Source organism: Vigna unguiculata, chromosome 3 (assembly GCF_004118075.2).
Source record: "Vigna unguiculata cultivar IT97K-499-35 chromosome 3, ASM411807v1, whole genome shotgun sequence".
Lineage (NCBI taxonomy): Eukaryota > Viridiplantae > Streptophyta > Magnoliopsida > Fabales > Fabaceae > Vigna > Vigna unguiculata.
The window spans coordinates 43,298,785-43,322,429 of record NC_040281.1 but is presented as its reverse complement, the minus strand read 5'-3'; the positions used below and the strand labels follow the sequence as shown (position 1 = coordinate 43,322,429).

Below are 23,645 nucleotides of genomic sequence, written 5' to 3'. Positions count from 1 at the left end.
TTGATAAACATATAGTCAATCGGGCATATTTTTTATGTTGACTGCAATTTATTAAAAGTTTGCAATTTGAAGGAGTTTGATATAATATAGTGCCAACTCTGTCTTTAATTTTATAGTTTCTGACACGCTATATGAGTTAATAATAAATTTATAAGAAATATATTTGGACTAACTTTCTCTTATAATATAAAATCTTACAATATAAAATGTCATCTTTTAAATAGTTTTAAAATATTATAAATGAAAAAAATACTAAAATAAAAAATTATTTAAAAGATTTCATCTAAGGTCGTAACAAAAATTATTAAAATTTAATAATAAAAAATTATTTTTCTAAATTTATTTGTACAGATAATAAAATATGTAATAAAAATTATTGGTGAATGAACAGATCACAGTGGAGAAAGAAAGATAAAAGTCTTATCTTGGTCTGCAAGGCTACGGAGTCAGTCAAATACGTTAGTTTAGGTTCACCGTGGGCCAGACCCCACTTTTGTTTCTTCTCTGCATTTTCTCCTTTGAAAATTTTACACTTCCAAACGCACATGAACACTCTCAATTCATCCCAATATATACCAATGGATACACTTACAAACCAAGCCACCACCGCTTCTTTTACCAAACCAATAACCCACAATGTCCTTCTTTTCCTCTTCAACGCCCGATTCAAACCTCGCCACCGCGAAGACGGTCCTCTCCACGGCGGCATCGGTGGCCGCCACCGCAATGGTAATCCGTTCGGTAGCCAGCGAGATCCTCCCACCGGAGTTCATGTCGTACGTCAGAGATGGCCTCCGCAGCGCGCTGTCGCGGTTCTCATCGGAGACAACGATGGTGATCGAGGAGTTCGACGGCCTCGTGAGCAACCAAATCTACGAGGCGGCGGAGACCTACCTGGGCTCCAGAATCTCCCCCTCCACGCAGAGACTCAAGGTGACCAAACCCGAAACCGACGACACCTTCATCCTCACAATGGAGCGCAACGAGTGCCTGGACGACGTGTTTAACGGCGTCAAGTTTAACTGGGTCCTGGTGTGCCGTCAAGTGGAGACACGACACTTCCACAACCCGCGCGACATGAACGCCACTTTGAAATCGGAGGTTCGGTCCTTGGAACTGAGCTTCCACAAGAAGCACAAAGACATGGTCCTCAACACCTACCTTCCCTTCATTATGAAGGAGGCCAAGTCCTTGAAGCAGGAGACGAAGGCCTTGAAGATCTTCACCGTGGATTACCACTGCATGTACGGAAACCCCAACGACGCCTGGACTGGGATCAATCTGGACCACCCGGCGACGTTTGAGACGGTGGCTATGGAGCGTGACGTGAAGGAGTTTGTGGTGAGGGATTTGGAGAGGTTTGTGGCGAGGAAGGAGTATTATAGAAAAGTTGGGAAGGCATGGAAGAGAGGGTACTTGCTCTATGGACCTCCCGGTACAGGCAAATCCAGTTTGATTGCTGCTATGGCTAATTACTTGCGCTTTGATGTCTATGACTTGGAGCTCACCGAGTTGCAGACCAATTCCGATCTCAGGAGATTACTCATTGCCATGCCTAATAGGTCCATTCTCGTTGTTGAGGACATTGATTGCACTATTGAGTTTCACGATCGCAGAGCGGAGCCCACACACTTTTCGCCCTTTTCCTCTGCAAATAATAACGACAGACAGGTTTTTCCCCCTTCCTTTTATTCCATGGAAACTTGTTCCTGTTTCATGGGAGTCTCATTCACATAAAAAGACAAGTTAAAGTTCTTCTGTGACACGTGTGGATTATAGGCTGGAAAATTGGTTCTGTCCTCTTCCTTTTTTCTTTTTTTTTTAATTCGAAACAGTTTTTAGAACCACAAAGTTTGTTCTTTTTGTGATTTTGTTCTGTCTTTTGTGAGAAGGTCAATTGCTGTGCTTTTGCTCTGCCGTTTTCGTGAAAACCATATACTCGGGATGGATTTCGATCCTCCCAATCATGTTTTTGCATACGAATGGCAACGCAACAAACATGAATTGGGTCACTGTTACCCTCTTTTATTTGTGTTATTCAGGGTAGTTAAATTCTAGACAAGGGTATTCTAACTTATCTCAAGGATTTTTAACCCCACTTTATGCTCAGTCTGCTAAACTAAAGTGATTCTTTCTGGTTGTTCTGTTCTGGTGTTGGCGATCGCGCAGTGTAGTTGCTGGATGCCCAAAATTGATTTATCATGTTCATTTGTAGTTTTTCATTTTTTGCGTATGCGTTATTTTCATCCTAAAATTTCTACTAAACATGCAGGTTACACTGTCGGGGTTGCTGAATTTCGTTGACGGGTTATGGTCAAGTTGTGGAGACGAGAGGATAATAGTGTTCACAACGAACCACAAGGAGAAGCTTGACCCTGCGTTGCTCCGCCCTGGTCGCATGGATGTTCATATTCACATGTCCTATTGCACTCCCTGCGGTTTTAGGCAGCTATGTTCCAATTACCTCGGACTCAAAGAACATGATCTCTTCCCACAGATTGAGGAAGAAATTCAGAAAACCCAGGTGACTCCAGCTGAAGTGGCAGAACAGCTTCTGAAGAGCAACGACACTGAAACTTGTCTTAAACAGCTTATAGATTTCCTAAGAAAAAAGAAAGAAACACAGGAGGAGCTGGAGGCTAAAACGAAGGAACAGGAGGCCAAAGATAAAGAGGAACGGCAGAAGAAGGAGCTCGATGATGGTGGTAAAGAAGGGGTTGATAATGACGAAAAGAAAAGTACAACTTAACACTTACTGAAATTTTAGATTCGGTAGGGTCAAATAAGATTAGTCGCTAACCTAATTTTTCCATTTCGTTTAGCTCGAACTTGGATTACATATATTGTATGGTTATCTATCTTTTTCAGTCTTACTAAGATTTTCAAGAATACTTATTTATTTTACTCTTTCACTTTCTGTTTTGTTAAATCCACGGGGTGCCAATTTGTCAAACCGTCTCCACCATATTTATAGCAAGAAGAGAGATGAATGTCTATGCAGGGGAATATTTCTGTTATCTTATTTTTCATATCTCTCTTTTCTGCATTTCTCATCTTTTTTTTTTCTTTTCATCATGACATTACTTATCATATGTTTTACTTCCTATTTTTTTCTTAGTGCTTCTCATTGGTGTATACATTTCATTGTTAGTAAATGCTACTTCGTATCCCAATCATTTTTCTTTGTGTTTCTTATAACAAAATTTTATACACTTATACCATACAATAATCCAAGAGACTGACAAGAAAACGTGAATTGAATAAAGATCAAGACTACTTCTACAATTTTTTTCTTCTAGTAATGGATATATATATATATATATATATATATATGTATATCTTGCTTGGCTGTTGACTGAGAATTGACCCATTTTCTTTCACAGTTACCTACATAAAATACGTGATTTTTCTTAAATTGTTCTTTTATTTATCTTAAAGACGTTTGATATTAAATTTTCAAAAGACACGTGGTAATTTTTCAGGTTTGTCAGTGGTGCAGAATGAGTTTATCTAATTTGTCATGGGTTCTTTTATCAATGAGTTGTTTCGTAAAATCTTGTTTTCTTTTGGAAAGATGGATCGGGAAGAGAGTATGAAGATGAATTTGTGTAGATTTGAGTGAATTAATATGTGTATTTTTTAAATGAATTTAGAGGATAAAGTGAGTGGATTTGAAAATGAATTATGTGAAAATTAGTGAATGTTTTGAGTAATATTATAGATTAAAAAAATTATTTTAATAGATAGGATTTGAAGATTACCAAAATACCCTTAATGATAAAAATATTTAAAATACTTTTTAGATTAGTAAAAAATATTATTTAATAAATTTTAATAACAAAATAAAAAAAGATAAATTATATTAAATTATTATTATTTTTTTATGATAATGATAATTATTTGAATTATTTATTATATATATATATATATATATATATATATATATATATATATATATATATATATATATATATATATATATATATATATATATATCATATCATATGGCTTTAAATAGTATAGACACAACAATGTAAGTTCTTCACTCTCTTTCACGAAAAATTTCACCAACCATAAATTTTCAGCAATCTCATACAGGATTGTAACTACAAAAACAAAATAAAGAACTGCACATGAAGAAGGGGTATTTAAGTAATAGAGTGTTATCTCTCTCAAATCTTCGCATTTCACACTGATGCGAAGATTAGAAAAGTTGAGCATCTTCTATTTTTGTACTTTCTCTCTCCCTCAAATTATGCGAAACGAACACAAAAATAATTTAAAATATGTGTTTGCTAATACTTAAAAATGGTAAATCAGCAGAAGAGAACACATCGTTAAAGATAAATGATGTTGATATTTATATTTTTATAAATATATACAGCTCAAAATCTCTTGTAATTTATTTTAAGAAAAATCATTGAGTAGATAGGTCAACTAATTTTATTTTTATTTATAAAAAAATGAATAAGTGATTTATTATGTTACTCTAGTATATTTATTTAGATTTTTTCATAATAAATATATTTTATTATGAACTTTTTTATAGTCTTCCATGTTTTATATTTATATATTTTATTTTATTTTAAAAAATTTTATAATAACAAATAATTAATAGATTTTAAAATATCAAAATAGTTAGGATATCAAAATTCGTGATGATATCTTACATAGAATCTATGTCTTCCTTCATTTCTTGGGTTTGAGGTGTTAATTTTCCCTTGCCCAGCACTTGTATATGTTATTGTATTTTGAAGTAGCACATTATTCATTTATTTTATGAAAATTTGTAGAAATGGATGGATGAAATTTTGTCTTATTTTATGAGAAAACAGAATAATAATATTATAAAGATGAAACTTTGTCCGGAAATGGTGGTCGAAGTCTTTGCATAGGATGATGATCCACATGTGGTTGTCTAGATGTTAACAAAGCATAAAAATTTTGTACATTTGTGAGTAGATGGCGCAAGAACATGATTAAATATGATGTAGGTCAATAACATGGGCATATGCTATGATTTACCATTAAATTATTATTTTAGATCGTTGGATTATTTCAAACACATGACAACTTAGTGCACTCTATATACTATATTCTTTTTCTTCCTTTCTTCTCCCTCACCCTTTTTTAACAAAGCAGATACGGTCATCCATTTTCTAACCGACCACCAAAAAATATTTCTCTAATATTCATAACTAATCTTTAACTAAAGAAAGTGTTATTAATTTGTAACTATTGGCAGCAAGAGAAAGGTAAAGAAATAAAGTTGAGGTGTATGAATGAGATTAGTTAAGACATTTATGGTAACTTGTGTCTAAATTCTGCACTTGAAATTCATTTAAGTTGTGTTCACAATGTGAAAATTGATTTGAGAGAGAGAGGGAGAGTGAGAGAATGAGTTTGAGTGGATTAGAGGGTGAAGTTGGTTTTTTTTTTTTTTGTATTTTGGGGTCGATTTTAAGTCAATTTTGTAAAATTGGATTCGTTGATTTTTTTTTTTGTAAAATAGGATCAAGTCGTCAAGTGGAGTATGACATCAAAGGTGAAATTGTCTTCTACCCAACTGGTTTCTATTTTTTTTTTAAAAAGTGAAGTCGTGCTTTGAGATACCGATTTCTATTGATATAAAAACTGAAGTCGTCCTCGTACATGACGACTGCACTATTCAATTTTTTTTTAAACATTGAAGTTTTTATTTTTTTTATCCCTTGCCAGTAACTCAAGTTTAGATTCAATGGTGATAAACCATGTTGCCAATTTTTTAAAATTTCCAATATCAGAAAACTTTTCTTCTGTTCCTCATCCTTTGTATCCTTCCGATAAACTTAGCTCAACCACTTTCCTTCACCATAACCAACTTTAACGACACTAAAAGTGCAAGCATAATTGAATACGCGGGCGTTGTCATGATAGAAAACGAAGTTGCAGTTCTCAACCCACTTTTCAATTTTGAAAAAAAATAACAAATATAATCTCTAGAGAGAAGTAAAAAAAAAATTCAACTTAAAAAAAAAACGAAAAGTTAAGTCGTCATGTACGAGGACAACTTCACTTTTCATATCAACAAAAATCGACCTACCACAGCACGGTTTAACTTTTTGAAAAAAAAACCGGCTGGGTGGAAGACGACTTCACCTCTGATGTTGTACTCCACCCTAACGACTTGACCCCATTTTACAAAAAAACAATTCAACGAACCCATTTTTACAAATTTGATTTAAATCAACCCCAAAATACAAAAATGCCGGGTGAAGTGTGTGTTATTTTTTTGAAGGAAATTGAAAATGAAAATAAATGGATTTAGAGATAAAATTTGTGATAGTTAGTGAACGATTTGAATGATATGATAAATAAAAGATAAAATTTTAATAGATTAAAAATATTATAATTTTGCCCTGGTTAAAATTAACATATTCTAATTATCATTAATATAACAATAATAACTATTATTATTATTTAATAATAATATTATATATATATATATATATGCTTATTTTCATTTTTTTAATTCATATTTACAAAAGTAATATTACTTTTTTTTTAGAATTTGTCAATGTTTGAAAGAAAAAAATCCTCATTAAAACTTTTGACAAATAATCTTAACTTGCGCGTTGGAAAAGAAAAAGAAAGTGGAGTTCCAAGTAATCTCATGCTATATGAGATGAACAAGTCATATTTATTATTAATTATTTTAACAATGAAAATGTATATTAGAAAATAATGCTAAAAAATACTTTAATAATGATGAAAGAATAATTATAATAAAATTTAATGTTTAAAATAATCTCTTACCAATATATTCAAAACAACAATATGAAGTCAACAAAGAGAAGTCGACTTCGATCAAAATGAAAGTCATTTTAATTAATAAAGAGAGAATATGAAAATAAAAGTATTAATTTTGAAGGAAGCAAAGATATTAAAATTTCCAAATTCTTAATTTTAAATTAAATTTTAAAATTATATAATTATAATTACCTAAATTACCTTTATAAATTTATTCTTTAAAATATTATCATCCATTTTTTCAATAGAAAACACATTTGTAAAAAAAAAAATTATAAAAATATATATAATGTGTGTGTTGTCCTTTTTTTTTATCCGAAAATATATACTATTACTACTTTATTGGTAAAATGAGTTGAACTTATAATGTCGCACTTTCTCTTCTAAACTCAACTAACCTTTATCCTAAACCACCTTACAACTTCCGTGTGCTGTGTTGGTGATCTAATTAATTGTTATATTATGTTATATTTAACTTTTACTAAGTAAACTTTAATATTGACTAACTTTATTAATGCTTCTGTCAACCATGGCCAATCTTTCAGACTAAGAATTTGGTCGGCTAGTACATCTTTCAACACCGATACTTCTTTGAAATTTCCTTGCTTTTCCACTATTTCTTTTACTTTTTATAAAGAGACTAGATATAAAGCTGAATCCACAATTATATGTTTCAACTTTTCAATCCTCGCCGATAATAGAACAACCCTTATTTCCCTTTCTGGAACCACATAATACTGATTTACATGTACAGTACAAAAACTTATTTCCTCCTATACAAATAACTTTTCTTCTTTATTATATTAAATCAAACCCCGCCGGATTATCCTTATTAATTATATCATATTTATTTTGACTCAAAGAGTGCCATTTTACTTTAACTTAAAAATCAATTTAATTCAATTATTTGACAGAAAACAGAAGAAAATAACAAATACGATAAATGAAATGGTAAAAATAAATAACTGACAGAGAAATAAAGTAAGCGTGATCACATTCATGAACCTTATGACTTGGAACAGATAACACAGATTTTTCCACAAACTTTTTACTCGCAATTTTTATTTAGTTTCAGTTTCCCAGTGGTCTCTGTGCACAATCAACCATTCTCATCATCACCACCACCATGTTTCCTTCCAGAGACATGGCCATGGCTTCACCCTCTTCAATCTTCTCTGCTTACGCTTCCATGACAGCTTCCATCATGCTTCTGCGTTCAATAACCAACGACCTCATTCCTCAACCAATTCGTGGATACCTTATCAACACCTTCCGCTACTTCTTCAAGCCTCGCTCCAACACTCTCACTCTCATCATCCAAGAGTACTCCAGCGGCATAGCTCGCAACCATCTCTACGATGCTGCAGAGGTTTACCTGTCCACAAAAATCACCCCCCAGAACGAGAGACTAAGCGTCAGCAAGACTCCAAAGGAGAAAAAGCTCTCCTTAAGACTTGAAAAGGGTGAAGAGCTGGTTGATTGGTTTGATGGGGTTAAACTCAACTGGAATCTCATCTGCTCAGAGTTCGAAAAGGGCAATGGTTCCTATGATCACTCCAGAAACAGCTCCACCAGAACAGAAAAGAAGTACTTTGAGCTAAGCTTTGAGAAGAAGCACAAGGAGATGGTGGTGGAAACTTACTTGCCTTTCGTTATTGACAAAGAGAAGGAGATGAAGGACGAGGAGAGGGTGTTGAAGATGCACACTCTCAACACTTTCTATGGCCACGGAGGGTTCATGTGGGATTCCATTAACTTGGACCACCCTTCAACGTTTGAGACCGTGGCGATGGAGGCAGAGATGAAGAACCACATAATGGAGGATTTGAACAGGTTTTTGAGGAGGAGGGAGTTTTACAGGAAAGCTGGGAGGGCGTGGAAACGAGGGTACCTGTTGTATGGCCCTCCTGGAACCGGCAAATCGAGCTTGATCGCAGCCATGGCGAATTACTTGAAGTTCGATATCTATGATCTCCAACTTGACAACCTAGTCACCGATTCAGACCTCAGAAAGTTGTTGCTGGCAACTGCAAATAGGTCTATTCTTGTGATTGAAGACATTGATTGTAGTGTTGATCTGCCAGGGCGCAGACATGGAGATGGACGCAAGCAACCTAATGTGCAGGTTGGTCATCATTCTTTCACTGTTTGTATTCATTCTCTACATCTGTGATAATTTTTCTCTCTTAACAACACTATTTGTTAGATTTGAATGAATGTAATAATTTCTGAAACGATGTGATGGATGCAGTTGAGTTTGTGCGGGTTACTGAACTTCATAGATGGGTTATGGTCGAGTTGTGGTGACGAGAGGATCATCATACTCACCACCAACCACAAGGAGAGGCTTGACCCGGCACTGTTGAGGCCTGGAAGAATGGACATGCACATTAACATGTCTTATTGCTCCTACCACGGGTTCAAGGTTTTGGCCTCAAACTACTTGGGCATTTCTTGGGATCATCACCTGTTTGGGGAGATTGAAGGCCTGATAGAGGGCACGCACATAACCCCGGCACAAGTGGCAGAGGAATTGATGAAGAGCGAAGATGCTGAGGTTGCACTACAAGGATTCCTGAAGGTGCTTAAGCGAAAGAAGATGGAAGGTGATGTGTCTGAGAATGATGGTTCTGATAAAACAGAACTTAACCAATCCAAAAGCTCCAAAGTTGGTTGCAAGCAGAAAAGACCAGTTTGTATCAGCAAGAGAAAAAATAGTACGGGTACTCAGAGAAGAACAAGAGCACGTACTTTGCAATAAACTTAGAACTTTTTTTTTGAAGGGTCTAATAGTGTTGTGTCTACTATATAATGTTGGTGATGATGTTCTGTAAGTTTTAACTTTTTCTTTGATGTTCTTGTTGTCAATGTGACATAGTATGTGATTTAGAGGGAATGTAGCATAGTTTTAGTAACAATGGCAGTTGAGCAGATGAAAGAACCTCCCACTTTCACCATATTGCTTTGGTGCTTAGAAATGTAAACAAGTGTGGAGAAATGATGGAGGAAGATGACTGATAACAATGTTTTTAATTAGATTTAAGAATGATAACAGTGAAGAACATTTTCATCTACAAAATGATTCTCCAATTGTGTGGAGAAATGTATCCAACAACTCAATGCACACTTGTTTGGTATGTTATCTTTGGCAATATTAGATGGGTGATAATTTCATCTTTACTACAATATCTTGTTGTTGTGAGATTGTTCATTACTTTTTTGGCACTTCTCCTGATATAAAATTCCATACTCACAAATCTTTATTCAAGATCTTCCACTAAAGATGTTTTAACCAAAAAAGTTAATATATTTTTTGAATAAGACTGAAAAGTGGAAATAATTTAAAAATAATCAAACCATTAGTGTGTACTTGGAAAAAATATAAATAAAATTAAGATATTTATTAAATTAACTTAGTTTAGACTATAATCAATAGCACAATTACCATAAGTTTAATACTTATATGAAAGGATTTAAGTTACTTAATTCTATTATCAGTTCTCAATGTACAAGAAAAGTTTAAGTGATTATCAACCTTCTTCTTTTGATAGATTATTTTAATGTAATATTAATTCATGTAATTTATAGATAACTTTAATGTAAAGGTTTTGGATATGATGATTATTAAAAATGTATTAAAAGTATGAAAATTATTTTAGGATTATTAAAATTAATTCTCTCTTCTCATTTCATTAAAGGTAATATGGTATTTTAATAAATGACTTTAAAATATTAAAAGTTTGATAACAGTTGGTTGTATGATAAAAGTTACGATCTTAAAAAAATGAAAGGTAATTCGTACTGGACAAATTGTATATCATCAAAATATTCGTCAAAAAACTTTAGCAATAGATTCAGATAAAATCTTGAATGATTCTAATAATATAGTTTTTGAGAATCATATTAGAGTAGTTTTTTGGATTGTATTTAATTGTAAGGAACAAATTTATTGTTTTTTTTTTTTAATTAGTAACTAACATACAATTGCATTAAATAGAAACAAAAGTAAATGAAGAATTTTAAAAGAATTTTTTCTCCAAATTTCAAGGTTTATAACATAAAATTAAAAAAAAAATCTTGGAGAGAAATTGAATCTCCTAATGAGTTTTGAATGGAAGTGCTTAAGTTGTATTAGAAAAACAACTTAAAACCTCGTAAAAACTTATTCTTTTATCTTTTTAAGTCCAACTTAAGTTAAAAGAAAGAAAGGAAGTCGTATATGGTCTTTTCTTTTAATAGTTTTTTCCTATATTCATGATGCGTCTTATCTTCAATGTCTTCATAACTAATAAAAAAATAACAAAGATAATATACGAAAGAAAAAATTTATTGATTAAAGTTGATTAAATATCACAAAATTATGAAAAAATAATAATTAAGTAGAATGTAAGACCCACCACAATTTCTAATTAATTTAACCATAAAGAAAGTATGTGGATTTTTTATTAGTAACATTTTTCAACCTCTTTTCAACAGGATTTGATGTTTTGGGCCGGGCTGAACCTAGCCCAGCCCACATCCGCTCCCTGTCTTCTTTCTTGGTGGATTACGCTGGTAGCAGGTACAGCTTCCATCAGCGAAAGGAACAAAACAAACACATCGCAGAAAACCTTCAATTTCCGCTTCCTTCAATTTTGGAACAAGTTTATCGGTTCTCAACTTTAACTACCACACTCATCGAAAAGACCCTTGCATCTTCGCACAGGTTTTAAATGTGCGAACAATCTCTAATTTGCTTCTCAATAATTACGATTATTATTACCAACAATTTCTGATTTTCAATTTTGTAGATAACAAAGATGGATCCGAACGCGGTGAAGTCCACTCTGTCCAATTTGGCGTTTGGAAACGTAATGGCAGCAGCTGCCCGTGATTATCAGAAGGTAATTTAATAATTTTTCACTTCACAATACTATTACCTTTACGATTCGCATAAAAGGAAACAGAACTTCTCTGTGATATGTGCGTAATATCGGAGAAGCTAAATTTATGCATGCCTCACAATTCATGTGGTTGTTCGTGACAACCTAGGTCATAACGCAATTCATTCTTCCCTTTTCGATGCTCATTTTCATCATCTGATGGTCATATGCTTACAAACATTAATGGAACTAATATCCTACATTGCATCATGTTTTGTATATTTTAACGGGAGAATGTTATCATATTGTAATTTTTTTTTCACTTCTTGAATCTGGCTAGTCATTTTCAAGTGTTTTTTTCAGTCGCAAATAAAATTGAACTACTAATGCTGGTATTTTGGAATAATGCCGTGTTTAAGAAACTTACCTTGGTAAATAGTTTAATACTCTGCTTTTTGGGACAGTTTTCGAAGTCTACGATAGGAACTTGAGTATTATGAGGTGATTAAGTCTCATATGACCAATAATATAGATGTTCGGTGTAGTAAGTATTTGGTTATTCTTTCTTAATGGTTAGCTTTTTGAGGTGGGTTCACCTAGTGCTTGGATACTTATCAATTGGTGTTAGAGCTTGTTGTTAGTGTCTCGGAAAGGGTTACCAACTGTAGTGTCATAAAAGTGAGAAGCTGCCAAGATGTTGGCTATTAGGGGCGGTGCTATGTCGGAACATGTGTTCTATGGTGAGTTTACGTCTAACATCAAGTATTTAAATGTTTGGCTTTCCCTTTTTATTAACTAACTAGCTTTTGAGGATAGGTTCCCTTAGTGCATGGATCATCAATTTATGGTAGCAACTTGGTAATATGGGGAACCTAAGTCCCACAGTGACTGGTAGGTAATGCTTGTTGAAGTATTTAAGTGCTTGGTTCTCCCATCCTAATAATTTGGATACTTATTATGTGTTGGCGAAATCCCACATCGGTAGCTTGGGATTCTCGGTGGGCTATTTAGTTTTTGGTTCTTCCCTCTTCAGCTAGCTTTTGAGGGTGGATTCCTCAAGTGCATGATACTTTTCGCACTAATTTCTTGAAAGTATTTTGTTGTATATAATTGAAGTTGTGTTTTTGGATAGTCTTATCCATAAAATCTTTTTAGGAGAATAAAGTAAGATTATAACATGTGTTGAGCTTTTCCACAAGCTTCTTTCAACTTATGAACCTTAGCTTTTGGAGAGGTTCAAGCTAAACGTAAAGAACTTCTATAAAAGTTAATTTCAGCTTATGTGAAAAGCTCAATTCATTTTATCCACTTGTTTTCTTCTCCTGTAAGTGTTTATAAAAAGTTTATTTGTAAAGCGCCTTACTGTTACTCATATATGTTAACGTTTTTGCAAAATTTCCTCCGATGATTGTTGTTGTGTATAAATCTTATGTTAGCAGCTACATACTGATGTAATGTTACACATGCTATGATCCCTGCAGGAATTGCTTGCTCAACAGAAGGCAGAGGGATCAAGTTCGGTAAATGAGGAGGTTGACCTTGATGAGTTAATGGATGTATGTTTTGCAAACCTTTCAATCCCATCCTATATGTGTGCTGTGAAAACTTTTCAATCTCATCATATACGTTCAGTAACTTCTTCCTTATGCTGATTTCAGGATCCTGAGTTGGAAAAGTTGCACGCAGAAAGGATTGCAGCTCTTAAGGTGGCAATCTACTTTAAGTACCAAGATGCAAATGATGTTCAGATTTATGTTTTTACTTGTTTTTGTTTATAAATTTCTTTGCTATTCACAACTTAATTTGTATTCAATAGAAAGAAGTAGAGAAACGAGAGGAATGGAAGAAGAAAGGTCATGGAGAATACAGGGAAATAACAGAGGGTGATTTCTTAGGCGAAGTCACTGGAAGTGAAAAGGTGATTTGTCACTTCTACCATAAGGAGTTCTATAGATGCAAGTATGTTATTGACTTAAATATTATTATTCCTTGTGGCTCAACATCTTTCGGTCTCCATTTCTGACATGCAAGGATACATGTGTCTGTTATATTTCCAGGATAATTGATAAGCATTTAAAGTCCCTTGCACCAAAGCATATTGATACGAAATTCATCAAGCTTGATGCAGAGGTCAGCATGAACCATTCTATAGAGAGATTTTGGGTTTTGCCTAGGGGTTGAGTCAATGTAACTGTATCCTTTAACATGTTTTATTAATCCAACTGTTTGACTTGGTAAAGAAATTGAATAGAGTTCACTATTGAAAATGAAATGCAGAATGCGCCTTTCTTTGTTACAAAACTGGCTGTGAAGACTTTGCCTTGTGTCATACTGTTCAGGTGAGGCCTAAATCTGTGCCTTTTGGATCTTGGTCAATCGAGTGATTCACTATTAATGAGTGTGTTATTGTTTCCGTTAGGTCTCAGTAGAAAAAAAAAAGATGAGAATGGAGTTTAAAACCCTAAAACAATCTTTATCTTCAATATCACCCCCTTCCCCTCCAAAAAAAAATCAAAACAGAAGCTATAGGTGTAATGTGGCAAAGTAATCCCGGGTGAAATCAAATTCTGTTGTTAAGGAACTATTCTGACAGAGTAATATTGATTTGTTACAAATGAGGATAATATTGATTTGTTATATCAGTATAATGGCTAACGACTAGGTGCTTTTTTTTTTCAGACAAGGAGTTGCAGTAGATAGATTGGTTGGATTTCAAGATGTGGGAGGGAAAGATGATTTTACTACAAGAACACTGGAGGCTCTGCTGATAAAGAAAGGTAGTGCTTTTAATTAACCTTTTCGTTTCGTAGGGACTGGAAGTTTCTTAACTGTCATTTGACAGGTATAATTGCCGAGAAGAAAGATGAGGATGATGAAGATGATGAATATCTTGACAGTACACGCAGAGTCGTCAGATCCTCCACAATTGCTGGTTCTGATTCTGATTCTGAATAAAGTTAATCAGTTAGTGGCTTCATTAACGAAGAATCTGCAGTTTATCCTCTTCATATCTTTTGGATTTCGGGCTTGTATCCTTGTTACACTTTTGGTTTTTTGCTTTTGGGAAGTGGTTTGTGTCCATAGCAATCATGCGGAAACGCTACCTGGCGACCACTATTCTATGAACTTGTCCCTCTAGGAATCGCCTAACGTATCTCCCATCCAAGGGTGCAAAAGGTTGAACATCATTTGTAACAGAAGAAATTGATATAGATTTTCTAAAATGGATTTAATTGTTCATGCGAGTGCAGTACAAAGATACTGGATATGGGCCAGTGCTTGAATTGTTTGCAGGAACTGTGGTATCAAACTTGAGGACATTTTTTCTTTCTGTATCCTGTGAAAGTCTTGGCACACTCTGTTAGGGGGCTTGAAACTTCATTACTATTACTACACTACTGTTGTACCAAAAACAAAAGTGAGTGCATTATGAATATAATTATATCATTTATTGTTACATCAAAATATATGTTTACACAATAATATCCGTATGTAAAATATCTCGTTATCATAAACTCACATCTTGTTATCATCATCTTGTTATGTGAAAATTGTTTATATTTCTATCTTAAAAGATATTTAAAAAGTGGGATTATATTTTATGTGAACATTGCTTATCTTTTCTTCGTAAGTATTAAACAGGTCTTGTTTTTGGCAAGCTAGTGGAAATGTTACTTATAACTTGAAAAATTAAATTTTCTTTGAAAATTATAGTTATTTTACTAAATTCAATTATTTGATAAAATCAGTTTTTGAATTTGTTAATGAATGTAAAATAACATGGAATGATATGTTCATGCAGTCAAAAAGGCTACTTTAGGCAGCATTGGAAATATATATATATATATATATATATATATATATATATATATATATATATATATATATATATATTGAGATTATTCATTTGCCAAAAGTTTCCGTTAGGGTTAAATAAACTTATAAACCAATAGCTAAAATGACTACACAACTGTATTTTTACTCAAAAATCTTCTCTCTCCATAGTGTATATTTACTGAGTGCTCTCAGGACGATTTTGTTGGATAGATGTTAATACTTCAAAGCATTTTTTATCCTCAAAATCGAGAAATAGAATGATTCCCAAATATTTATTTTAGATTGTTTTTTAATACAATTTTCAAAACTATATTACATAAGATTAGGGATGAGAACCTCGGGCTACCGAGGAACTGACTCACATTAAAATTTGTTTTGTTGCTTGTTTCAGTTTAAAAAATATTTGTAAATTTTTTTAAATCTTTGAGTATCTACAAATATATGAGAATATTCTAAAAAAGATATTTTCAAAGTTTTAAAAATGAAATACAAATAAAATCATAACAAAAAACAAATGCAAAGAACAACCAAATAAAAGTTGGAACATAAGTCCAAATTAGCAGTAATATTAAAAATATAAGTGCTTAAAACATACATTCAAATAGAAGTAATTTAAAAAATAATTCTTACAAAAATCACATTCTAATATTTATGTTTTTTTAATCAATATCTTCATTTTGATCATTTAATTTTTGAAATACTTATGACTCGTCCAACAAGTTACAAGTTAGAGAGTATCAATTTTTAGGTCTAGTTAGGCAAAAATGAAACACTTGGATGAGAATGTTCATCCTGATAAGTAAATATATTTAATTATGTTTCTACCATAGTTGTAGGGTATTCCTCATTTTGCACAAATAGAAACACCGTTGATGCTTTAAGAGAGACTCTTAGAGACTGCTAGGGGTATTGTGAAACTCTTATTTCTCCTTCTTGAGTCTCCTTCTTCATCCATGAAGGTTTTACTCCTTTTGGGTTGGAGAGGATGATGGATTACGAAATTGAGACAAATATGCTAATGAGAGGCACAATTGGGGCATGAAGTAGTTGTCAAGAACCTTGGGTTCAATTTTGTAAAAACTTTAGGTTCTCCACCATGGAGAACAATTTCTATTTGTTGATATTAGATGTAAAAACATTATTCTTGTATAAAACTATATTGTTAAAATATATATGTTTTTCCAATTCAAGTTAGTATTTGATTTCCATGCTTCATGCTTGATTTATGATTCTTGAGGTGTTGAAAAATATCTTTAGAATCTAAACTTGAAATTGAATACCTAATGGATACTTGTATCTAACAATAGAACTTGGTTCGTTAGTAATCCTAGATTTTTGAAACTAATGCATGATTTAATTTTACTTGCGGAAGATTCAAGGGATTGAATCTTGACGAGTGAGCATAGACTCTAAGAATATGATTATAGTATTCTTGTGAGTTGACCTTAACATGAATATGGATTTGAGATAATTTAGAATGCACGAGAATGAAGTGGTTGAAGTCTAATATTGACAAATTATAAATACATTATACTAATTTCTTGTTAGACACTAACTATTTGATAAAATACCAAAAAGAGTTCCATTGTGTTTTGGTGAACTTTGTTTTAAAATTGAATTATAAATTGTGAGAGTTGTCATGTATTACACAAGTCTTTGTAAAAAAAATAATATTTATTACTTCTTACGTAGGACCGGTACACTTGTCCCGTTTTTCACTAACAAGTTGAAGTTTATGTTTCACTTGGAGTTGAATCTATAAAAACTTAATTTTAACTTGTATGACTTGATTCACCTTTGGTTCTTCTTTCCCATCATAGGTTTCTTGAATAAACGCATAATAAGATTAGAGAAAATTACTGATGACAATGAATGACAAAATGACGATTAATTTTTTTACGATTGTATTTTAAATTTTAGTTTTAATGACGATTAATTATTTTACAATTTTATTTTAAATTTTAGTTTTAATTAATAGCATGGGACAGAAAAGAAATTAGAAAAGTTAAACATTGATACGTGAATTATAAACGATCTAGTCAACTCAATATTCAAAATCCGAAATGCCCGAATTGTATGTACAACTTCTAAGAGGGCAAGTGCTCACAAAAATTAAATCAAACTAATTAAATACTAATTTTCTATTTTATTCTCAATTGATTGAATAATTGATTTGATAATTTTTCTAAATTAATTAAATTTTAAATGTTTAATTTAGTGAATATTTTCTTAGAATGATTTATGTTTAATTGGTTAAAGGAAATTAAATATTTGGAAAAATGTTGTTTGATGCTATTTGACAATTTGTATAAAAATAAAATAGTCTTAACAAAAATTATTTTTTATAATTTTAAAATAAAAAAATATAGTTATGAAAGATAATATCAAATAATAAACCGAAACGAAAGAATAAAGACACCTTTGTCGCTCGGTGCCTAAAGTGCACTATACTCCGTTTCAATAAATGAGAGTTTTCGATGAAACCGACGAACCACGCGAGCTGATTAGATGCGTGGGTCAGGGGGCTCATAGTACCTGCTAATACAGCTATGCAGTGGAAGGGAAGAGCATAAATCGAACCCATGATTGAAAAAAAAAAGAGATATCAAAATACAGTGTTCTAAATATTTTATATAAAATATTACCTTGTGCTATGACTATCATTTCACTTGTCAATACATGTATCACAGCCATATAATAACTTGTTTTTTTTTTTTTAATTTGTATCCATATCAACTTCTAATTATACAAACTATACGATTTTTTTTTTTACAGTTGTGACCAATTGAATTTAATTTACATATAACTATTAGGAAAAATTTACGTGGACCTCTGTTAATTGTTGTACACCCTTCCAAGACTAATTAAAAAAATAATATTTTTTACCTTTTTTTTTGGTTGATTCATCTTAAATTATTTTATACTTTAATATAAAAGTATATTATTTTATAGGTGTTAAATAGAAGTTCAGGGAAAAATATGCGTGTGTATCACGATCCTAATCATTATAAACATATTTACAAATAATTATGGTATTTTTACAAAAAATTTACATGAGTTTAACTACTTATCCACAAAACTGTAATGTGGCAAAATTTATTACAAGTTTGTAATGGAGTGATATTGTTTTTTGGTGCAGATTATGTATGTGTATTTGTTCAGACGACAAATCTATTGAAAGGGTACAGAATAATTATGAGGATAAATTTTCTGTTGATTTATTTAATATAATTAAAAAAAGTGTTGCTTAAAGTGAGTTAAATAATATTTTAGAAGTGAAAGAAAGTTAGCATGGGAGAGATGAATGGAATAGCCTTACGTTTCGCCCAAACTCCTACTTCCATCTCTCACTGTATCTTCTCTTCTCCATTTAGAAAATGGCGAATTCGTCAATGGCCAATCGTGGAAGCCTCGCTGTCTCTGAAACAACAACCTATTTTCAGTCTTCTCTTCTCTTCTTATAACTTCTCCCTCTCTCCTTTCTCCTCGTCCCCATCGCTTCCATTAGGTCATTCTTTTCTTCTGTCTCTCTTATTCTTCACTTTCTCCTCTCTTTTGCATGCCATCATCATTCAATTGTCAGGTTTTTGCATGCATGCAGGGCATTTGGGAGCGCAACGTTATTTCTGCAATCGTATGACGAGCGAGTAATTCTCCTGAATACCCGGCAGAAGCTAAACACGAAGCCGAACCATGTCTGGACCCCTTTCTCCAAAGACATGTCAGTTTCATCTTCATCATTTTTTCTTTCTGTCTCTTCATCATTCCATTTGAATACAAGTTCATCAACACATATATGTTTCTTGTTGATGCTGCCATTGCAGCTCTTGAAAAGTGTGATCGTGTTGGCTCATTGAAGAAGAAGTTGAGGAATTCCTTGACAAAGAGTAGGAGAAGAAGCAGCAGCAAGGTTATGTCGATTGAAATCGAGGATATCCGCGATGCTGGAGAATCCAAAGCCGTTGACGAGTTCCGTCAGGCTCTTCTCTTGGACGAACTCCTACCAGACAAGCACGATGATTATCACATGATGCTCAGGTCACCTTAATTTTCTTGCTTAACCAAAGTTTTTATATAATTTGCTTTCGTTCCACGAGGTTTGGCCATGTATATTTCAGAGTGGTGGAAACTATTCACTAATGCTATTCTTATATTAAAATCTGCATTGATTAGTTCATTCTCATTAAATCATTTATTCATTCAAACTTGCATTCGTGGGGTCTATTCCTACAAATAATTGTTGTAGAGTATATGTATAAACTCAGATATGTTACTGTTTACATCTTGATAACTTTAGGAACCAATTTGCATATGCAGAGATTTTCAGAGTAAAGAAACACTGTTTTTAACTCAATTGGTCTGCATTTGAACAGGTTCCTTAAGGCAAGGAAATTTGACCTTGAGAAATCTAAGCAAATGTGGTCTGATATGCTTCAATGGAGGAAGGAATTTGGCGCTGACACCATCACCGAGGTATTTGTTTCTGAACAATGATATCTGTGAGATTTCAGGGGATTTGTTACTAGTTTCATATACTTGACCATTTTTGTTCCCAGTTGTTTATTGTTTTCTCCTTTTTGCTCACTCATTTTTGTGCCTTTTATACTAGGACTTTGAATTCAAGGAACTCGCTGAAGTCTTGCAATATTATCCTCAAGGACATCACGGAGTCGATAAAGATGGGCGACCAGTATACATTGAGAGATTGGGCCAAGTCGATGCCACCAAGTTGATGCAAGTCACAACCATGGAGCGCTATATCAAATACCATGTCAAAGAGTTCGAGAGAACATTTGATGTGAAATTCGCAGCTTGCTCCATTGCAGCAAAGAAACACATCGATCAAAGCACAACCATCCTTGATGTGCAAGGAGTGGTACGTGTAGGAAATAGTTTATCCATAAGCCAATCCAATTTTGAAGTTAAAAACAGCATGAAAATTAAACTTTCCATCTTCATTCACTTCACACTTTCAAATGAACCTTCATATCTATGAAAAAGAGAAAAAGAACCGTGAAAAATACTAGAAGATGATGAAAACTTGTTAGTTTTAATGTCACAGGGCCTTAAGAACTTTAACAAGCATGCCAGGGATCTTATCACATGCCTTCAGAAGATCGACGGAGACAACTATCCTGAAGTATGTTTTTCTTCTTTTTTGCTTAAATTTATAGAAAGTTCAGTTGCAAATAAATATTGTGGATTACTGAGTTGTAATATCATAAAATTGGTGCCTTCATTGCAGACCTTGAACCGCATGTTCATCATCAATGCAGGTTCTGGATTCAGAATGTTGTGGGGCACTGTTAAATCCTTCCTTGACCCAAAGACCACATCAAAGATCCATGTGAGAACAAACACCTAAATCTTAAACATCTGCCCGTTTCTGAATATAAGATTTCATCTGATTGAGCTAAAATTTCTCAGGTTCTTGGCAACAAGTACCAAAGCAAATTGCTTGAAATAATTGATGAGAGGTGAGTTCATGATAACAGATATTTCAACATTGTAGTATCATGATTTTCCTTGTGCGACTACTATTTTCCATCTTTTTTCTGCTCCATAGGTGTTATTCTAGTATTCAAAGGCGTTTATCACCATTGGTTTAAGGTTCTTGACAATGTTTATAATGTAATGGTTTTGCTTTGGCAGTGAGTTGCCAGAGTTTTTGGGAGGCAAATGCACTTGTGCCGATCAAGGAGGCTGCATGCGCTCTGATAAGGGCCCTTGGAAGGATGAAGAAATAATGAGGGTGGAGTTGCAATTCCTTTTTCCCCTCTTTTCATGCTTTCATCTTAACAATTTGCGTTCCATCATGCATTTGCAAGTTTATGTGATTAACATGTATCTATGTAAATACTTACTTCCAGATGGTTCAAAATGGCGAGCACAAATGTTCAAGGAAATGCGAGGCTCCAGTCATGGAAGACAAGACAACTTCTGAGGTGATACAGCAAAAGCTTTCATTTCATACTGTACACACATTTTTCTCTAGAAAACAATTGTTGATTTTTTTTGTAACCTTTGGTTCCTTTTGTTATTGATTAACATTCAAACTAATCAATAAGCTTGTTTAGGAACACGAGACTGCCAAGTCGGAAGCAAAACTCACTCCACAATTGTCTTCTGCCTTTTCTGAGGTATGCTATCATAATATCTTTCATAACAACCACCCTTGATATAGTTAACAATGGAAATCTGCAGATCCGTGTCACTTCCTTACCACGAAAAATAACTAGTGGGGTTAATGCACAAGGAAAAGCTACTCACATTAAATTGGATAATTATACTATGGTGTTGTGAAGTAAAATTGGTATCTCCAATGTAGACAGTGCACCAGGGAGAATGAGACCTTGAAAATGAATATCTTTAGGGTATCTTGTAGGTACAAAGTGGTAGAAGAAGGATTTTATAAGTTTATGTATAGTGGTTAACTATGTAAAACAAGTTGAGTCACCCTGTCTGATGTAATTATATATATATAAACACAATTGTTTTACAGAAGATTAACTATTCTGTAAGTGTTTGCTTGAAAAAATAAATAAAAGTGGGCCTTGTTTCCTTAACTTTTAAGTACTAAACCTTGTCAAAATATAACAGGTTGCTACTTCCAAGAGCTTCAAATACGAGGACTATGTCCCCAAAGCTGAAAAATCTGCTTGGAAAAAGGTAGCAGACAACGACCGATATGCAGTATCCAAAGGTAGAAGTGAAATTTGTTTGTTTAGCTGTATTTTTATAGTAATGCATATTCCTAATGACAGAGAAAAGTGTAGGTGGAGCAGATTTATACGCCATGGATTCTTTCAAGATTCACGAGAGAGTGAACTCACAGATTTTCACCGGCGTGATGGCCTTCGTGATGGGCATATTGACAATGGTGAGGATGACGAGGAACATGCCGAAGAAGCTGACAGACGCGAACTTCTACTCGAACTTTGGTGAATACAAGGGACAGGCCAGCAACGACCAAATGACCGTCCCTGCCATCTCTGCTCAAGAGTTCATGACTGTGATGAAGCGCATGGCTGAGTTGGAAGAGAAAATGAGCAACATGAACAACCTCGCCATCTGCATGCCACCTGAGAAGGAGGAAATGCTCAATGCTGCTATCACTCGCGCAGATGCATTGGAGCAAGAACTCATGGCAACCAAAAAGGTAATAAACAGATCAATAATTCGTTATTTCTTTGCATTCACACTTCAAAAATAATGTCTCCACTCTGTTGTTAGGCTTTGGAGGAGTCCCTTACTAAGCAAGATCAGCTTTCGGCTTACGTTGAGAAGAAGAAGAAGAAGAAGAAGTTGTTGGTACGTACACCTCAACTACATACCCATCTTTAACGTAGTTAATTATTTGTTGCTTAATATAAATCTTGTTTTTTTGCAGTACATTTGGTAAATTTAACTGGGCTTTCATTCTAGACACTCGGCTTTCCGAAGACTTCCCAAATGCCATTTTATTTCTATATTCATAAAATGTTCAAATTTTGAACACTTTAAACGAAGCATGTTTGCTAGCACTCAAGGATTGGACTTTCTCTCAATGTATATAACAAATATGAGTAATATACAAATTCATTTTGATTTTTTTCTACATCTATTATATACTTCTTTTTTCTTATTATATCAAATATATACAAAATAAAACTTCATAATTTCTTAAGATGATTAATAACAATTTTAAAAAAATGAATACAAAAAAGTGTATTCATGACAAAGTCAACATGTTCAAACGTGGCCTGTGGGTAACGAGTAATGAAATGCAAAAGAAGTTCCTATTTCATTTCATACAAAATATACAGGCATGATTGTTTAGCTTTTTTCATCAAATAATTACTTTTTTTAAAAAAAAGAAAAAAATCACTTTGTTATGTGCTATTACAGTTTTTCTTGAACAAAATCAGAAGCTTAAAATATTAAACTTAATTAGAGGCTATTTGAAAGACTTCTCATCAAATTAGTTATTGAAAAAAATGTATAATTATAAACAATGGTAAACCAGCTTCTACTTTTTAAAAATGTCTAAGAAATGCTAAATTAACTATTTAATAGGGGTGCGTTAATGTATAATCTTTGAGCTGAAGTTACAGTCTGCTGGTCTATTGATCCAAACAACACAGCTTACTCCAAATTAAAATCAATGGAGAATTACAC

The 23,645-nt window shown here is 33.2% G+C and overlaps 4 protein-coding genes across 7 annotated transcripts; all 4 read left to right on the top strand.

The window, feature by feature from the left end:
* Positions 1-536: 536 nt before the first annotated feature.
* LOC114176043 (AAA-ATPase At3g50940-like) lies at positions 537-2,912 on the top strand. Its single transcript, XM_028060947.1, has 2 exons — positions 537-1,671; positions 2,273-2,912. The coding sequence occupies exons 1-2, from the start codon at positions 637-639 to the stop codon at positions 2,747-2,749; spliced, it is 1,512 nt and encodes a 503-aa protein (XP_027916748.1). The 5' UTR covers positions 537-636; the 3' UTR covers positions 2,750-2,912.
* A 4,902-nt stretch (positions 2,913-7,814) lies between these two features.
* LOC114174963 (AAA-ATPase At3g50940-like) lies at positions 7,815-9,941 on the top strand. Its single transcript, XM_028059699.1, has 2 exons — positions 7,815-8,914; positions 9,041-9,941. The coding sequence occupies exons 1-2, from the start codon at positions 7,916-7,918 to the stop codon at positions 9,548-9,550; spliced, it is 1,509 nt and encodes a 502-aa protein (XP_027915500.1). The 5' UTR covers positions 7,815-7,915; the 3' UTR covers positions 9,551-9,941.
* A 1,357-nt stretch (positions 9,942-11,298) lies between these two features.
* Positions 11,299-15,116, top strand: LOC114175848 (thioredoxin domain-containing protein PLP3A). 3 transcript variants are annotated; one of them, XM_028060678.1, is made up of 9 exons: positions 11,299-11,503; positions 11,580-11,672; positions 13,133-13,207; positions 13,310-13,357; positions 13,468-13,610; positions 13,709-13,781; positions 13,929-13,990; positions 14,331-14,428; positions 14,494-15,116. In XM_028060678.1, exons 2-9 carry the CDS (start codon positions 11,589-11,591, stop codon positions 14,604-14,606), a joined length of 696 nt encoding a protein of 231 aa, XP_027916479.1. In that variant the 5' UTR covers positions 11,299-11,503; positions 11,580-11,588; the 3' UTR covers positions 14,607-15,116. The 3 variants fall into 3 exon arrangements, with proteins under 3 accessions (XP_027916479.1, XP_027916480.1, XP_027916481.1); XM_028060679.1 differs by having other exon boundaries at positions 11,336-11,494; XM_028060680.1 differs by having other exon boundaries at positions 11,336-11,503; positions 11,589-11,672.
* A 3,640-nt stretch (positions 15,117-18,756) lies between these two features.
* LOC114177439 (phosphatidylinositol/phosphatidylcholine transfer protein SFH12) lies at positions 18,757-23,051 on the top strand. Of its 2 annotated transcripts, none has more exons than XM_028062776.1 (15): positions 18,757-18,996; positions 19,090-19,209; positions 19,313-19,526; positions 19,862-19,961; positions 20,098-20,364; positions 20,551-20,628; positions 20,734-20,835; positions 20,916-20,965; positions 21,141-21,240; positions 21,359-21,433; positions 21,566-21,628; positions 22,089-22,191; positions 22,274-22,647; positions 22,722-22,799; positions 22,879-23,051. In XM_028062776.1, the coding sequence occupies exons 2-15, from the start codon at positions 19,182-19,184 to the stop codon at positions 22,888-22,890; spliced, it is 1,644 nt and encodes a 547-aa protein (XP_027918577.1). In that variant the 5' UTR covers positions 18,757-18,996; positions 19,090-19,181; the 3' UTR covers positions 22,891-23,051. The 2 variants fall into 2 exon arrangements, with proteins under 2 accessions (XP_027918577.1, XP_027918576.1); XM_028062775.1 differs by having other exon boundaries at positions 18,760-18,996; positions 22,265-22,647.
* The last annotated feature ends 594 nt before the right edge of the window (positions 23,052-23,645 follow it).